The sequence below is a fragment of the Panthera pardus genome, unplaced genomic scaffold (genome assembly GCF_024362965.1).
Source record: "Panthera pardus isolate Hobbes unplaced genomic scaffold, ASM2436296v1 HiC_scaffold_26, whole genome shotgun sequence".
In the NCBI taxonomy this organism is placed as follows: Eukaryota; Metazoa; Chordata; class Mammalia; order Carnivora; family Felidae; genus Panthera; species Panthera pardus.
Window position 1 is genome coordinate 41,100,811 of NW_026526832.1, and position 18,682 is coordinate 41,119,492.

The 18,682-nt window shown below is 46.1% G+C and overlaps 1 protein-coding gene and 1 long non-coding RNA gene across 3 annotated transcripts; one reads left to right on the forward strand and one right to left on the reverse strand.

The window, feature by feature from the left end:
- The first annotated feature begins 536 nt into the window (after positions 1 to 536).
- On the forward strand, positions 537 to 7,249 carry FAM110C (family with sequence similarity 110 member C). Its single transcript, XM_019435838.2, has 2 exons — positions 537 to 1,707; positions 5,659 to 7,249. Exon 1 carries the CDS (start codon positions 710 to 712, stop codon positions 1,673 to 1,675), a length of 966 nt encoding a protein of 321 aa, XP_019291383.1. The 5' UTR covers positions 537 to 709; the 3' UTR covers positions 1,676 to 1,707; positions 5,659 to 7,249.
- Positions 2,847 to 15,843, reverse strand: LOC109258748 (uncharacterized). Of its 2 annotated transcripts, none has more exons than XR_002076402.2 (3): positions 15,729 to 15,843; positions 4,728 to 4,914; positions 2,847 to 4,415 (listed from the first exon to the last, which is right to left on the reverse strand). It is a non-coding gene; the product is annotated as an uncharacterized LOC109258748 (long non-coding RNA). The 2 variants fall into 2 exon arrangements; XR_008418146.1 differs by lacking the exon at positions 15,729 to 15,843 and adding an exon at positions 15,536 to 15,722.
- Positions 15,844 to 18,682: the final 2,839 nt, after the last annotated feature.

Consider the following 18,682-nt stretch of genomic DNA (forward strand, 5'->3'; position numbering starts at 1 on the left):
GGACACCTGCCCAGGAGTGGGGGCAGCCTGGTCCCTCTGTCTTCCCCCCACGCCAGAAATGGCAGCAGCCAGCGGTGACCTAAGGCAGCCTTGGCAGGGAGGAGGCTGCTGATATCTGGGGCTGAACAAACTCGGTTGCTCCCGGCTCCTCCGCCCTGGGAGACAGCCTGGACTTTCCCGCACCCTACAGTCTCTTCTAGGTGCGCAGCCCACCAGACGCAGTCGGCCCCGCAGCCCTCCGGTGATTGGCTGTGCAGGGCGAGGTGCTGCTGAAGACCTGGCGTGCCTACCCGGCGGGGGGAGAGGGGCGGGGCCGGCGGGAGGTGAAGGGAGGGCTCCCGAGGTCAGTGAGGGGCGGGGCCCAGCGGGAGGTGAGGGGCGGGGTCCAGAGGGAAGTGAGGGGCGGGGCCCGGCAAGGGGCGGAGCTGCAAACCGAGCTGCCGGGTGGGGAGGAGGTGGGGGCTGGCGGGGCGGAGCGGAGCCTGGGGGCGGGGCCGACGGGGCGGGGCGGGGCGGGGCGGGGTGGGGCGGGGCCGGCGTCGCTCGCCCACAGGTGTGGACTCGGGTTAGTTCAGACCCTGGACCTGGGCAGGCTGGTAGTTGGGCGCCATTCTCCGCCCGGCGCGGACTTAGGAGTTGGCCCGAGACGCCCGGGAGCCGCAGGCGGAGGGGTGTCCGCGGGGCGCCGAGCACCAGCAGAGTCCGGAGGATGCGTGCCCTGCCAGCCTCGGACGCGTCCCAGAATGAGCGGAGGCGGACCGGGGTCCCCGAGGCCCCCCGGGCGCGGGACGCGGCGGTGCCCGCACGCAGGAGCGCGGTGGAAAGGCTGGCGGCCGACCGCGCCAAGTACGTACGGGGCCCGCCCGGAGGCGGCCCGGGCCCTGCTCCCGAGGGAAGCAGTACCAGGACCAGCGAAGGGCCTGCGGGCGACCCTCGGCCCCCGGCCCGCGTCCCCGGTGCCGTGGCGCGCAGGGCCATTGCGCGGAAGCCTCTGAGGCCTGACTCGCTGGTCATCTACCGGCAGAAATGCGACTTCGTCCGGGGACAGGGCGCCCACAGCTCCATGGGGGGCCTGGTGAGGAAGCTCTTCCAGGGGCCGGGCAGGGACAAGACGCCGCTGCCTCCGGAGACGACCCGCGTGGGAGGGGAGGTCAGGGCCGGGCCCGAGGGGGCTGTCCAGCCCGAGCCCGGCTCCACGGCGGCCTCCGCGGCCCCCGGCGTTCCCTCGCCCCCGGCGTCCCCCGCGCCCTCTGGGACGCCCAGCAGAGTCCGGGCTGCGCCCCGGGGCCCGGAGCTGCGCGGGGCCAGGCGCGGGGGGCTGCAGCGCTCGCAGTCGGACCTCAGCTCCCGCTGCTCCGCGTCCTTGGCGGAATTTGACACCTTCTTCCAGTTCTGCGGCCTGGAGCCCGAGGTGGTGGAGGCGCTCGGGAGGGAGAACTTCTCGGCGGGGTCGGACCGCGTCACCCTCAAGGTTCGAAGCGTGAGCGTCGCCACCTCAGACAGCGGCTTCTCCCGGCACAGCGGCGACGAAGAGGGGCTACAGGAGGAGGAGCTGACCGAGCAGGTGCCCAGTACCACGTCGGTCGTCGACAGGAACGCCCGCATCATCAAGTGGCTGTACACCTGTAAGAAAGCCCGGGAGACGCCCGGCCAGGGGCTGCAGGGCCCGGCGTGACAGCTCGCGCTCTGGGGAGACTTGGACCCCAGGTGTGCAACCGTAAAGCCCGGAGGGGTGTCTGTAAGGGTTGGTGGGGTTGGCCGAGTTGGATGGAGCCAGTTCTCTAACGCTGCACGGGACCCTAGATACTGAGACACGGAGGTTCGTGCCTCCAAGGAACTGCCGCTGAAGAGCGGAAGAGCCACCAACCCAGGTCCCCTGCAGACCCAGCACCCTTTCTTTTGAGTGTTTTGCTTCTGACTCCCTGGAATGGTAATTCTGATAAGAGGAGAAATTAGAGTTATGAAATGCTCAGTCAGAGAGCGATTATTTCCTGTGTTGACAACAGCCCGAGAGCGCTAGGGTCTGTGGGAATTGAACTGCAGGCACCCCGAGGTTGCATCAGAGCTTACTGGTCCACCTGCAACCCTAGGGTGGGACTGCCAACTCCCCTCCAGCAGAAAGAAAGGCTCTGTGTGTGCATGGTCCTGGAGGCCTTCGTCGAGCGTGTCAGAGAGGGAGGACTCTACAGGACCTTACCAGGTTGGCATTCAGTTAGCTGCCAAGGTCTCCCTTTGGCTAAATTTTGTTTGTTTTGAGAACTTTCTAAGGAGGGTCTTAGTTCACAAGAAGGGGCATCAGTTTGTTGAACTGGACCCAGTTACAGCTGGGTGTCTTTGAAATCCACACAGCTGTGATTATGTAGTTTATTTGCCTTTTATCATACGGGAGATAAATTTCTTGGCCTTGGACACCAGTAGTACAGGGTTGTTCTCAAGTTATTTTTCACTGAGGAACTAAGGAATGTTTATCCTTATGACACCTACTCTTCCTTCCAGGCACATGTGGTGAGGGCATTTTGGGGGTAGTGAAGGGAGAAGAGAAGGTATCTTCTCAGGGTTCTCTTTAAGAACCAAGAATTTAAACATTGCACTGTATTTTTTTCTCTTACCCTTCAATGACAACTTGCTATCGATTTTTTTAAAAAAAATCATGAGATGGAAGTTTTTTGTCTGCCCTTGATATAAACTAAGTGAAGACACGGTGTCAGTCTTCGGAATGGTGGGCAGGCCACTAGAAGACATGTTTATGGACTGAAGAAGGGCATAACTTCCCTGAGTAGACATGGCCTTAGCACAGGTGTGAAAATTAACAAGGAGAAATAGATTGGACTCAGAAGAATTGTGACTTAAGTTTTTCCACATAATTTATTGAATGTGATTGAATATATAGACAGTGAGAATTTGAATTAAAAATAGCAAGAACAACACATTGTATTTTTCACAAATTATCTTCTGGAACTGAGGTGAATACGTTCCCGCGAAGCTGCCATGAACACGTTGGTGTCGAGGAGGAGAGTGGTAGGGACTGGCGTGGTTCGTTCTAGAGGGACATGGTTAGTGGACAGAGCACTAAATGGGGGAATTGGGAGGTGTCTTCCCCTAGAATTACTCCTGCGCCTTAGCCTTCTGTTGTCCATAAAAGGAAGGCAGATAGGCAGATAATTTCCAACCTCTCTACTTTTTTGATTCTGTATAGTTAATAGTCTGTGTATCTGTGTTTCATGGTTGGAACCTAGAAAAGGAAAACAAAACCATTATCTATTGGAGTATGTAAAAAGTAAATGTGTAAATAAGTTCCCTCCAGCTTGCCACAGCACACAAAGAGTAGGTAGAATTGGGGGTATAAATAGTGCTGAGGTAACAAGAGGATGCACAAACAAAACAAAATAAAACCTGACACAGTAAAGATCAACACACTCCATTCTGTTTTTTTAAATTAACTTTTTTTACATTTATTCATTTTTGAGAGACAGAGAGAGATAGAGCACAAGTGGGGGAGGGGCAGAGAGAGAGGGAGACACAGAATTCAAACCAGGCTCCAGGCTCCCAGCTGTCAGCACAGAGCCTGACGCAGGGCTCGAAACCACGAACCGTGAGATTGTGACCTGAGCCAAAATCGGACGCTTAACCGACTGAGCCCCCCAGGCACCCCAACAGACTCCATTCTTATCCCTCCCAACCCAGATGCACCCTCACGCCCAATCTCCAATGTCAAAGCAGTGACCTTGAAAGAGAGTTTAGGAATCCATCTGTGAAGTGACTTTTTGAAGCCCCTTTTAGGTTTAAGCCTATGAAAAATGGAAGAAGCTGGATTAGCTTGTGAAAACATTCACTTTTATGACAAAGAAAAGTAGTTGAGGCAAGAGGAAAAGTGACAGAGGGTTTAGGAAACTGCCAGGGTGACTCCATGCAGGAGAGGAGTGGTTTTCCCTTTCCCTTAATCTTACTGGTTCAAGTGGGAAACCGTCATCTTCCTTCTGAGCTGTTTGCTTTTGCTCAGAGAAGGGAGATGGGTGTGACCAAGTGACTGCCCGCCATTCTGTATGTCACTGGCAATCACCAGCACTGAAAGATATGCTTCACAAATCTGCTCCCCTAAAACCGTAGTTCGCATTCTTTGAAACTTCATTGCAGGAGACCCAAAGTCTGGCTGCTTGGGTGATCCTGGAGGAAGTGAGTCCCCTGGGCTTTGTTCAACTCACTGGGACTGTGCAAATTCTGTACATGACTGCAGCCCCTCAACTCAGCACCTCCAGATGTTGGTCTCTTCAGAGGAGAGCCAGCAGAGAGAGACAGGACCCAAAGCACAGAGTGTGGCAGCCACTATCCCCCTCTGCGAGAGTCATCTGACAGCTTGGACAAAAAGGGTCTTCACAGGCTTACTTGTCTGATGCTAATTTCTTGACTTCTGGAAGCTGTGCAAGCAATAATGCAAGCTGTAGTTTTTCTCTAGTTTATCAGGATATTTGTGTGGGAATCCATATGGATTCATTTTAGGATTTCATGAAAAATTCAGAAAATCTGAGATGAACAAAGGTATTCTTTCTAAATGAGAAGGAAAACAAATATATTTTATATAGTAGCCTTTGTCCTTTGGTAAATAGAGATAAATTAAAATAAAAATATCCCATCACAAATTAAATAAGAAGTTCATAAGTTTGTTACCCAATAGAGTAAAAATGCTTACTTTTCAAAGTTGAAAATATCAGAACTGGAGAATAACTTACAGAATCTACATGCAGTCCCACTGGGGATCTGTGAGCAGTAGTTATACATGGGTAGTTCGGGCATTCTGTTTCCCAGTGTGTAATCCATGAACGTTGCTTTTCATCTGCTGGTGTTTAGTCATCTTCCTGTCCTTCGAGTCAGCACAATGGTAGGGCTGCCAAGAGTTAGGTCTCTCTGGTTTTCTGTCTTTCTCATAGAATATAAAAGATACTGATGTCAGTATTGCTGTAAAAGAATGGCACTCTGTTCTTTGGGCTAATTAGGGATAAACATTGTTCATTTTCAAGGCAAAAAGCTCAGATGTTCTCACACTTCTCTTAGATACAAGAAGGAGCAGCAGAAGCCCACTGAGAGCTGGTAGGGTAGAACTGTGTGTCCTCCTTTGCAAAGATGCCCTGGGGGTAGAGCAAGCTGGGACCAGCCTTTCTGCTCTTTTCTTTTTTGACCTGGGAAGCTCTCCAGTCACCATCTGAGACTGGGTTTTAGGTAAACAAGTGGCTCGAGTAGCTAGAAGGCCACCCTTTCTGTCTTCAGGCCAGCCCCTGGGCCTTTCAGAGAGCTTTGTGTGTGAAAAGGGCGAATCTCCCAGTCTTCACGTATTTATTTGGACTGCCTGCCTTCTTTTCAGTTTGTTGTCAACCTCTGTGATGATTAGCACTGGCCTGACCAACATTAAAGATAACTTTTCTAGTTGGAGGCAAACAGAAATTTGAAAAGTCTATAAAAAGGCTTGAGGGGAATGACTGTTTGTTCTCACAGAAACCAGATGATAGCTGTCTCTAAGGCTACCAACTTCTTTTCACAATTGAAAATACTGAAGATACAACAAAACCAAAGACTAAGGGACCCAACTTTGTAGTATAATTTTGGCTTTACAACTTTTGCCTGGACCGACTGGTGTTGATTCACTGCCTTTTCCTTACTCCTCAGGAAGCAAGGCTTCCCAATTGTGGGGGCTCCTTGAAGTATGTCATGGATGACTGGGGACCCAGGTCCATCCTCACTGCCACAGGATTTGTCCAATGCACCCAGGTGGCCACGTGATTGCTGTTTTCTCAGGAGTAAAGCATCCCATTGAAGAATCTTACTTAATTCAGAAGCTTTGAAATGCTATGGAGAAGAAGGGAACCTGGAACTTGGAAATCAGCTGAGCTGTAGCTGTGAAGACACAGCTGAAGCTCTGGGAAATATTTTCCTGCTTGAGGTAGACCTATCCTTGCTTCCAGAGCGCAGCAGAGGAGGGGAAAACTGCTTGGAAATATTTTCAGGGGCATCTTTTTGCCTTGCTTGTTGACAAAGAGGTACCATGGTGAATTTTACTGATATCTAAATTGATTTTGAAAAGAAAAAAAGGCAAAGAGTATGAAAACCAAGCATGAATATTGTCGTATTTACTGCCTTCAATCAGATTGGACTGTTTGGCACCAATTAAATCAAAATTCTGTGGTCATGAGAAGGTACATTCTTCTTAAACACTGTGGCTAACTAAGAGCAAACCCACATTCACATACTCACACTCACACCTCCATTTTATGAGCATCACGGCCACTTAATCTGCAAAAAGCACTTTGAAAATAAGTTGAGGACTACAAGGTCATTTTAGTGATGCCACTCCTATTGGGTTACAGACATGTGGACGTGCCATTAAAAGAGAAGTTAGAGTTGATACCACTAAAACCCCTGGTTTTGATGGCTGGCAGGAGAATTGAGAACTTCCTTTCCTCACATCCACAGCAACCTTCCTCCTTTGCACCATGTAGAGCATGCCTCCACGGGGCTCTGGTTCCCAACTGTCCAAAGCAGAGAGCCATGGGTTACGTGGAACACACCATGCCCATATGCCTAATTCCCACCTTCATGGATCACACACATCCCAGATATGGCACCAGCTTACCCTTCTCTGCAAGGGATGTGTTTGAGACCAGGGGCAGGCTCTGGGCTGCTGGCAGACTCCAGAATCAGAATGCTGTCAGTAGGGAATTACTGTGATCCTAACCCATTCCTGACACCCAGGCTGCATATATTTTATATTTAGAGGCTTTGGAGATAAATTTTATATCAATGATGACAACCCAAAGAAAACTTGTAACCCAGTTGACTCTTTTGAAGCTTATTGTGTTTTAACAAAATCTGTCTCTTCAGGAACAAGTTATGGAGAACAATATGGAGGGGAGAAAAATGGGCTTCTCAATGGTAGAACATTTTATAAACCAATACATTTTGATATGTTCATGTACTTGTTTAATATTGTGTTCTAATTTTGTAACTTTTACTGTGAGAGTTTGTCTTAGAGCTACTTACTATTTATTTTTACCATTATTGGTCTCCAAATAGTTTTCCTTAATATCATATGGTTTTAATTTTTATCGTACAGCTTTAAATCATTTTCTCCTTGGTATTGTTTTTGTGTATGTTGTTTCATTCAATATTCAACTTCTGACTGTAAGCAGAGTACTCACTACTCTATAAAGTACTCAGTACTGTAGTGATATGTTTTCAGATAAATCCCACATATGCATTTTTGGAGGCTCTGTTGGCCCATGGATGTATCTTTCTCATTGTAGACTATTTAAAGACAACAGTTCCATGCTTTAAGAATTTTCTCTCAACTGTTCCTCTAAAAAGCCTGCTACTTTGTTGTTGAATGGAGTGTGGTTTAAAAAGATAATGTCAAAGACGAGAGGAGGTTTTTTTAAAAGGCTCTTTACATATGCTCAGCTCCCTTATTTGCAGATGTTTCATTAATTGTGCATGTCAGTGCTTCAAGTAAAACTGTTCTGTGCCTGAAACCTCAATCATATTTACCTTAGATAAGAATGGCACAGACTCACCAGACTCACATAAACAAATTGGTTGTATTTAAAAGCACCAAGATCTTCCAGAAGCATCTATGCTTCTGTGGAGGTACTGGGAAGGATTCAGCCCTGAGCTAATTCAGAAGCAGATCTCGGAGGTGGGAGTGGAGAAGAGGAACAGCGTGTCTCCAGGCTCCAACAGGGGCCATTGAGGGTCTGTCTCCTCCATTCAGGTTCATGCCTTAGTGTCAGGTTCCAAGTGTGCGGGTGGAGGGGAGAAGTCCCTTCTTAACCCTGAATTACCCCGGTCTGCTGGAGACTTTGAGAAAATCAAATTTGAAACTCAGTCTGAATGCAAAGCTTGTAATTGCTTCTCACAAGGATAACAATAATTACTAATGCAAAATAGTTTCGTTTGTTCATGAAAGAATAACATGTAAAATAATATGATTAAACACAATGAAAACAAATAATTATTGATAAAGCAAGGAAAATAGCTTGACAGTATCCTTTTCACTAATATACGGGTATAGATTAACAATGCCCCTGACTGAAAGGTACTTATGTAACTGTAAAGTTTCCTCATATATGGTTTTTAAACTACTGGTCACTGACACTGACATAAAAAGAAGGCTTTATTAAACATTGGCCTTTTCAGTAGGTTCAAAGTTCAATGCCATGGTTACAGTTGGTGATACCATAAAACATCAGGCCCAGGTGATTGTTATGGTGGTTTTTAAAGAGATTTTTCTACACACTACCTGCAACTAGAGTGCAATATTATGTATTCTGTATTAAAGAAATAAAGTATTTTTTATCATTTCTTACTCTTTATGAATCTGTGCAGCGTAAGGACACTGAAGCTAGAGTGTGCATATTGTAATCACTCCTGTCTTTTGTGTCTCCGTTTTCCCCTAATATGAGATTATCAGCAAAAATGAGGAAGTCTTGTAGGCAAGTCAGATGGCGTGGAAGTCTCTGGCTCTCTCTGGAAGTGGAAGGCAGTATAAACAGTTCTGAATATTCAGCATGTTGTTTTTCTTTAATTGTTTCATCAGTCTTTTGCTTTAACATATTTTCACTCATGTTTTGTTAATGTCAATATTGGAAAATGGGCACAAAGATAAAAAGAAAGTACAGTTTGTAACCTTTCACGTTAGTGAACTCATTAGGGAAGGCAACCTCTACAAATACCAAGTTTGCTGCCAGCGTCTGCTTAGACTGGAGAGGTAGGAGGGAGGCAGGTAGGGCAGCTTGATCACTGAATTGCTGCCCTGAAAGAGCCAGACTGGCTTCTTTTTCAGTCCTGCGGTGGCTTTTGCCCATACCCATGCTGGCATCCAAAGACAGGCATTCTTTGGAGAACAAATGAGCCACTCTACATTTCCATGAAGACAACTGAAAACTCCCAGGCACCTTGGAAGCTCTCTCAGGTCCTGTCTAGAAACAGTGCAGAGCAGCTGTCTGTTTCTTCCTGCACACGTACTTGAGCTCTGACCTCTCAGTTACCCTTTTTCAAAATTCAGCCAAACAGAAGCAATGAAGTGATGAACAGTGGTGTTTAAACTTTGCTTGTATTTTCAGTAATAAAATAAATAGATTTTTATAATATTTAAATGTTCCAGAGTGGAAACATTGAAAAGGAGGAAACTGAGTTCTCAACCAGGAACTTATAATTTTGGTCATGGAAGCATCTGGGAGCAGCTGATGGGGAGAAAATACAGACACATCAGAAAATGTGTTCCTACCCAATGATACTTTCCTAATTAATTGTGCTACAATACCCCAAATTCTACAATTAATTGTCATCTTCATGTTATCTCCTTGAAAACTGTTGTAAAATTAGAAGGCTATCTGAAAGGGAGAATGTATTAAACCATTAATAACTATTTGTCTTTAGGTCAAAATAGAATATTCATTTCCTTAGCAACAGTCTGAACCATAGGAACAGAAATGGAAAGACCTGGATCTTGGCTTCAGTGTGGCCTGTGGTATCGTCGTTTTTCAGCTTAAGTAGGACTCTTAGTCACAAGTGCCAAAACAGGACACCATGTTGCCAATTAACCCCACGTCTTACTGTACACCTGGTGGTATTGAAACAGCTGTGCTACTGGTCAATATTGATGGTGATCAAGGACAACCCTCTGATAGCAACAGGCAGAATTTACCCACATGCATTTGCTGAGGAGCCAAATACTATACGAGGCACTGGGGAGTCTCCAAGCTCCCTGCCATGATGGGCTGAACATTCTAGTAGGGGATCAGATATTCCCTAAGGATGGATAGAAGGATAGATGATGATAGATGATAGGTAGGTAGGTAGGTAGATAGATAGATAGATGATACTTAGATAGATGATAGGTAGGTAGATGGATAGACAATAAAATATATGATAGGCAGGTAAAGATGGGTGGCACTGAAGTAAGGGAAGGAGAGATGATGGAGGGAGGGAAGAAAGGGAAGAAAGGAAATAGATACAGTGAGTGGTGCTGTGACTCTAATTTATGAACTTCAATATGGTTTTTGGTTTCTATTTGGTGGCCAGCCCATCTGAACCACAAACAAATCTCAAAGTCCAAATAGTATTAAAAGAATCAAGCAGCAGAGAATCAAACATGCAAATTGTAAATGACAAATATTTTCACCTCCTGAGGAGGTTTATTTTATTTTATTTTATTTTATTTTATTTTATTTATTTTATTTTTATTTTTATTTTTGAGAGAGAGAAAGAGTGTGCGCATGAGAGGAGGAGGGGCAGAGACACAGAATTCGAAGGAGGCTCCAGGCTCTGAGCTATCAACACAGATCTGGACTCGGGGCTTGAACTCACAAACTTGAGATCATGACTTGAGCCGAAGTCAGATGCTTAACCCACTGAACCACCCAGGCAACCCCAGAGAGGTTAATTTTAATCTCTGGTGGCCCTTCACCCTGGCAGCCTAACACTTTGATTTCTAAACTAAATAAAAAGCAGAACACATAACAAATGGGCCCTAAGGGCTTGGTTTATATCCAGTCAGAAGGTTGTTGGTAAGGGACTGCAAGCCTTCCCGTGACTTTGAGAGGAAGTCCAGTTTTCAGACATGGAGAACCAGAACAGGCCAGTTCTGGAGAAGTGGCAATGTTTCTTCTGAGTGGTCTCCAAAGCTGTCTCTGGAGCCCTGTTGGAGGTAAACAGCACACTGGGTGGAGCCAGGCTGACACATCAGCACCTGAGGACCGTGTTCCTTCCTAAACTGTGTGGCAGGGCAGGACTGCAGAATCCACAGCTCAGAAAGGGGGCATGTCCAAGGTGCCCAAGGAGCTCTCATACTGTTTCCCTTGTAGGTGTGTGGGGGGAACCAAAGAAAGATGGTTCGTGTGGACCTCTGCTGAGATGGGCAGAGACCACTTGGCCAGGAGCACAGACGTTGAAGGCTGGAAGTAATGCTAGGAATCACTTGGTTCCACCCTCCCAGCTTCCTGGGGGATTCAAGACCCAAGATCACTTACCTGCCTGGTGCACCTAGGCCTAGAAGGTAGATCCCTCCTCATTTGTCCAGGGCTCATCTGAGCCCTGCCTGAGGTGGAAGAATGTTGGTAGGATGACCCACTGCCCCTGTTTCCCCGTCTTTCTGGGTTAAAACTGAGTTCATGTCCTGAGAAAACTTTCAGTCTCTAGTAAGTGGGGAAGTTTGGACACCCAGAGAAAGGGAGCCTTGATTAACCCACATCTGGATGCCAAATACCCTGTTTTACTTAATTCCTACTCTGGGGAGATTGATGTCAAACTACTGTGAGAGCACATGAAAATCTTGATTTCATGGTTTCACTCTTGCCCTAAATTAGGACAGCTTATTGTGTTTCCTGCCTAGTGGGGAAGATCATATGATCAGGACTGAAGAGGGCCAGAAGTTTCTCTGATAGGAAGCGTGGAGTCCAGTTTTAGTCCTGCACCTGACTCTGGGAAGAAGCTTGCCACCTCAGATCAGGAGGGAAGCTGGCACTTCCCAGGCATCTTCAGCAGCAGGAATGGGACTGAGTGCTTTGCTCTGGTTACTCCACTCAACCCTCATGATGATCTGTGAGGATCGTCATTTTACATGGGATTTAGCTGAGGTGTGGAGAAGGTTAGTACCTGCCCAGGTCAAAGAACTAATAGGTTGGAGAAGTGAGAATATGAACTCAAATCTGCCTGGCTCTAATGTGTGTGCACCAGGCTGTTTCTAAGAGGTAAATGCCAATAAGAATGTTTAAAGGATTTCATAATCTCTCAAAGGCATAGACTGATTCAACAGGTCAAAACCTAAGCAGGATTCTGATATAGGATGCCACTCCCACATTGCTTGAATGTCCTAAGATTACCATCTGCTGAATGACTCAGGTGAGGTAGGGTTGTCTCAGGGATGAAAATGCTGCCCCACATCCCACACCCCAAAGCAGCATGCAAATATTCACACACAGGAAATGCTCTCATGGTTTAGTTTATGTTGATACTTTTAAATGAGATAACATGTGTTTTAAAAAGAGGATTGTGGAGAAAATCAGGGGGAAACAAACCAGCTGTGCCAGAAGAGCTCAGACCAGCACTGAACGGGGCCGCATGGAGGCCTGGATGAATGAACTGTATGAAGGTTATTTGCTGCCTCGTAAATCCCACTTCAGAGAGTTGTGAATCCAAAGTGCATGCATATCAGGGAATTCTGAGGCTGGATAAGAAGTTCAAGACCTTCTAGATCACTGCAGAGAAGTCTGGCACAACTGTGATTATTTCAGAAGCTAACCACTGACTTTTAGGTAAATAGAAAATGACCACAGTTGTAAAAAGCAGGACTCCTTTCAATTACTCTGAAATACTGGAAAGTTTGGTATATCTTTGGGTGTTTTTTTTTTTTTTTCAGCTGTAGTAAAAGTCCAATATATGCACATTCAAAACATCTACTTACAGCCTCTTGAGTATATTTCCAGGTCATACAAATGTTACTCTGTTTCAAGAGAGAAGTACAAGTGAGTCCAGTGTCATGCTCCCTCCATGCAAGGACAGGTGAAGGCAGAATGACTCACCGTTCCTGCTGGCTTGGGTTGGGCCTGAGTTAACAGCTCTGACTTGAAGATACAGGAAGTTGTTGCTCCCTCTGCTAGCATTGCTCAGGATTGCTCACCTAAGGCCACTCTGGCCACCGGATGTATTCATGTGGTCTGCATCATAAACCTGCAGTGGTCCATGGTGTCAGGACACCCGTCAGAGAGCTAAAGAGGATTCTCTGTGGAAGAATGCATTCTAATGAAAATGTATCTGCACATACTGTACAGTGGGTGCCTGTTGAAATAGAAGTTCATGGAAGCCAAGCGCCTTAGGGGCACAGAGTTGCCATGCAGTCACAGCCAGTGTGCTTCAGAAATGATGGGCTAGGAACAGATAAATATCCTGTCTGTGAAAAGGTGAAGGTGAAGATCAGATGGTGGAGAGCATATTTAACGGCATTTAGCCCATAGGCAGTGCGATCATGGTAGCTGCTATTATTCCAATCATATCAGTCCCCCAAGATTGCAATATATATTTGTCATTCACTAATTTGTCTAAAGTGCGTGTAAACCTGGGGCGCCTGGGTGGCTCAGTCGGTTAAGCGTCCGACTTCGGCTCAGGTCACGATCTCGCGGTATGTGAGTTCGAGCCCTGCGTCGGGCTCTGTGCTGACTGGTCAGAGCCTGGAGCCTGTTTCAGATTCTGTGTCTCCCTCTCTCTCTGACCCTCCCCCGTTCATGCTCTGTCTCTCTCTGTCTCAAAAATAAATAAATGTTAAAAAAAAAAATTTAAAGTGCGTGTAAACCAGTTTATATTGTCAAGCTGGTGTCACTTCTGTGACAGTTCATACTTTTTCTTTTTTGGAGACCTCCAGCTTTCATGGCTCTAGAATGTGGAATTTGCTGGTCAGCTTTATCATTCCCTAGATAGACATTGCTTTCAGCAGAAGAGTCAGTGCTGTCTAGAAAGTCCGTTCCCCACCATGGTTCGGTAAAGTGAGAGTGGGCTAGAATTTCAAAATAGGAAACACGAAGGGAAACAAACACTTTCTGTTGTTGTTTTGATCTGGACAAAGCACCATAGTGGCACTCAGGAATTCTGGAGAAGGATTGCAGAACTTGATGACCATGTACTTAAAAATCTAGAAGTCATTGATGGCATTAGCGGCAAAGCAACACTATCTCATACTTACTTAGAAGTTTAAAGTTTACAAGGTTCTCTTATATCCAGTTTCTCATTTGATCTTTACAAACATCTTTGAAGCAGTCAGGGCAAGTATTAACATTGCTTCTGTTTTGTAGAGGAAATCAAGAGTCGAATTACCTGTCCAACCTCACACTGGTATTTAGCAATATACCTGAATTGGGGTGGTTGGAGGAGTAAGAAATAATCTATTAGCTTCACTGAATTGCCAGATGCTCCCTAGGGCTCATTTAAGAGCTTAATGGAGGCAGATTTGTTTTGTGTCTTGACTGTTAGGTTTCCCTAAAGCTTTCTGGAAAACTCCTATATCTTTCTCAAGAGATTCTCCACCAATTACTTTATCCAGTCCAGTGAGAGATCCAATTAAATTTTCAAATTCATCCTTTTGCATAAAACCTGTTGTATATTGAGTGCACAGTGTGTGTGTGTTTGTGTGTGCGTGCACGCATGGGTGTGTACATGCATGTTCAATTTTAACATGATCTCTTGACTGCTTTGACGGGTCATATTTGCACACAGTAGCTTATGTGTCACACACACAAATATCTCTTCATTCACTCTTAGTGGAAGGAAAACCTATGCTGAGGTATTTGAAGCCTAGATTACCCCCTCACATTTGCAGAGCATGTTTATAATGGTCTTCATATGCACCATTGTCTCATTTGAAATGTCATTAGATTATGGCATAGGTAGTATAGAAATGGTCATATCTGTTTTCAGACAGACTCAGGAAAAAGGGACTGACTTTCTGAATTTTGCCAAATTATTGCTTCCTGTCCTCTGATTCCATCCAACAGTCTTTGCAAACAAAATTCTAGGGTGCTTATCTGTTTTTTTTTGTTTGTTTTGTTTTTCTAGCTCTTCATAATAACTCATTTTTTCATATCCTGAATCTTCAGAAATAAATATCATAAAATGCATGTTACTGTGTGAGGGCTTACAGTCTGAAACCCAAGACTTCATAGTTAGATGGAAAGTTTATCCCTACTCCAACATCCCTTCATTTCTGATCAAAAAGCCTTTCAGTAAATTATAACACTTGTGTATAAAAAAAAAAACTGTTCAAAGACACTGTTACTAATTAGTCACAAGGTTTCAAAGTCATCTTCCATTACCTGGCTCCCTGGCTTATTTGGAAAACACCCCCTCCACCTTGGTAAGCTGTGCACCCCCAGGCTTCTAGCTGGACCTCATGGCTATGCTGAATGTATTCTGGTGTCAAGGTTAGGTTCAGACTCTCCAGGGATGTGAGGGAGTGAAGATGTTAATTATGCTTAAGAGGGGACTTCTTCCTGCACAGATTGGTCTCTATTGTATGTCTGGGATAAAGGGCTAAAGCACAGATTTATGTTCAGGAGCGGAAAGAATGCCGCAGAGGAAAGGACAGGATGGGAGGGCCTTCAAGACCACCTGTGTACACTCCCCCAGCTGCAGATGAGGGGCCATAGTTATCCCTGGTGACAGGTGGTAACTACCACCCACGCCTCCTGCGTCCACTCCCAGGGCATTGCCGTGAGCCTCTCCCTGATTTTCCTCCTCATCAGAACCATCTTGGAATCAATGATTTAGAACTCTTTCAGTAACTTAATGAAAACTTTACATTTCAGAACAAAAACAACTTATCTTTAGTGTCTAGAGACACAAAATTCTGTAACTATTCATAAGAAAACAGAAGTGGGGATTGTCTAAAAGAAACTGTGGGTAACATTTGCAGAGAACTAGTTCCGGGTTAATGTGTAACTCACTGGGTCCCTGTTCCTTTCCAAAGGTGACATTGCAGGGTTGAATGAATGGTCTTACTCACCTTTGCATCATTGGAATAGGCTCATTCATACTTCCTTGCCCCAGCTCTCTGAGGGTCAGCCTCCCCCTGTGTCTTGCCTCCAGGGTTTTCAGTGCACCTACCACCCACTATCAGCACCTTGACCTCTGTCTTGGCAGCTGGGAACACATCCAAGTCTTTTCTGTCATGAAATGGCCTTCCCTGGACCACATACCTCCTGCTGGCGGCCCCTCTCCCAGTAAGGTAATGAGGGAGGAAAATAGTTGAGTAAAGAGATCCACGCAGAGGAAGCAGCATACATGAAAATACTGTGATGGAAAGAATCTGATCCTCTGAAATGTGGAAGAGTCTACTGTGACCAGAGCACAGGGGGTGACAGGGAGATTGGGGAGAAGATGGGTGCAGAAAAGTAGGGAGAGGAAGTTAGGACCATCTGGCTGCGACTTCTGTCACCCCATGATCACCAGGGTTCATTCTGCTGATCTGGCTGGCTAGGCGAATGTCCCCTTCCTCCCTCAGCCTCCACATGCAACCCTCCTGGAACTGCATGCTTGGTCCAAGTGGACGACCTTCCCTGCTTTCAGGTCAAGGGCATGTAAGTGGCTGTGTTTCCCTGCCAGAACCTCCAAATATACTCTCAAGGTCCATTTGTAGGAGAACATAGTGTCCTCAAGTTTCCACGACTCCAGATACATCCAGATGAGGCACTGCAGGTACATTCTGACTCCCACAACTCCCCAAAAAAGGCGAGAGTCAGCTTATTACACACTACAGTCTTCAGACCCAGTAAGCGGTACAGATTTTTTTCTTAAGTGTAGTGGGGAAACCATTTATAATTGTAAGAAATTGGATGACATTGAATTACATTTATATTTCCAGAAGATCACTCTACCTGTTGGATGGAGAATGGATGGGAGGTAAGGAGTTTAGGCCCTGTTTTAGCATGAAAGTTTGATGTGCCTGCAAGATACCCAAGAAATGCCAAGTTGGCAGGAACCTGGAGGGGTCTGGATTGTGTAAGAGAGGCCTGGGGATAGTTGGGATGTAAGCAAGGGGACAGAGAGAGAAGAAGACACAGGCCCAGGACTCCAGGATAGTGGTGCTGACATACCTGGGGAGGAGGACCCAGCAAAGATGATGCAGGAGCCATCAGAAGGCTAGCAGAATGCCAAGAGAACAGGTGTTTTGTTTCCCTTTTATCCTTGAGGTGGGGGGGATGCTTAGTATAGTTAGGATTGCTAGTATCACGTTTGACAAGGTAGTGCCCACTAGAGTATTTTTAGAAAGACTCTTACTGTGTTGCTGGATTTTAGTTTTGGTGTTATTTTGGAAAGAAGGAAAACAGACTGCAGTGGCCAGGAATGCAGGATACAGAGGACCAGGGACAAGTTGTGCTCAGAGGTGGACAGGCAGTGCCTGGAAAGAGGGAGGTGGGAGAGACACACTCTGGTCACCACTGCTGGGTAACCTGGGAGAGAAGAAGGTGTCTGAGACAAGATGGCAAATAGGAGGAGCAGGACCCTCGGGGGGTGGGGTGTGCAGAACAGAACCAGAACACAGGAGAAGCACAGATGTCCATGGAGGCCCTGCCATGTTCCTTTCTGGAGTGAAGCAGTGGCTGTTACATAAGCCCATGGCTGCCACCTTCATCCAGCCAGTTGGTGCCATCGGTTTCAAGATGTTCTCCCCGGCCGTCTGTAATAACCTGACTAGCAATGTGTAGACACTCCCAGATTCCTTTCCTCAGCTCATTTGCATTTGCATTTTCCCTCTCATTTGTACTATATGGAAATGTTTATGCTGGAATGAGAGATGGCTAGTTACAACAGAAGTAAAAGTTCTGTTGTATATTCATGCTACAGAGAGTTGGAGAAATATTTATTTTCATCAAAGGCACAGGATGACCAGAAAGCAATTTTCTCTCACACGCCATCTCTGTGAATCAGAGTATTAGAACCAGGAAGTACCTGAAGGGTTCTCTAGCCTAATGCCCAAATTGTACAGATGGGGACACTGAGGACTAAAGAAATCACAGAAATTCTCTGAGGTTAAATTTCCCAAGGCAGGGAATTAGTCAGTGGTAGCACAAGAACTTACAACTGGGAGACAAGATGTTCACCTTAGTGCATTTTTTATTACACCAATTTGCTTACTTGAGGCAGATCTTATAAATGACTCCCACCAGCCCACTTATAGTAGGCCTAAGGAAAGAAGGTACCTTCTCATGTTGAAGTAGCCTTTACTAAACACTATTCTCCTGTCCCCACCACCCCCTCAAATTCCAGCTGAAGATTCCTGCTTTAGCTCCTTGGCCATGTGCAGGGATTTTCTTGGTCTTTTCCCTTATCTGCAGGACCAGTGGTAAGAAGGTTACCCACTGGACCAGGGAGTACCTGGGGCAGAACCAGCTGGATGCACAGGGTAGGGGGCTGGGTCAGATGTGATATGAGGCCAGGTCCCTGAGGTAAAGAGAAGGTAGAACAAAGTGGTATGCCCTCTAAGTAATGAGATCCAGAGCCTTGGTGATATCAGACATTGAGTTGGAAAGGACAGCGAAAATAGAAACATCTGAACATATACCCAGGCCTAAATCGTAGATAGTCCCAAGGCTGAGGTCCTCCTGGCAGGGCTGCCAATCAAATAGCCCCTGTGAACCATGCCCAATTGTTCATTTAAAATCTGTGTGGTTGGAGAAAGACAGATACCATATGTTTTCACTCTTGTGTGGATCCTGAGAAACTTAACAGAAACCCATGGGGGAGGGGAAGGAAAAAAAAAAGAGGTTAGAGTGGGAGAGAGCCAAAGCATAAGAGACTCTTAAAAACTGAGAACAAACTGAGGGTTGATGGGGGTGGGAGGGAGGGGAGGGTGGGTGGTGGGTATCGAGGAGGGCACCTTTTGGGACGAGCACTGGGTGTTGTATGGAAACCAATTTGACAATAAATTTCATATATTGAAAATAAATAAATAAATAAATAAATAAATAAATAAATAAAAAGGAAGTGAGGTAGCAAAGGTGAAAAAAAAAATAAAATCTGTGTGGTTGATGGAGCTAATGGATTCTGTGCAGAGGGTGGCCAGAAGACCACCAGCCTTACCCTGACTCCTCACAGGGAAAGTGCCTTTAGGTCCTGCCCAGGCTCATTCATGATGAGCAGCAGATGTGCC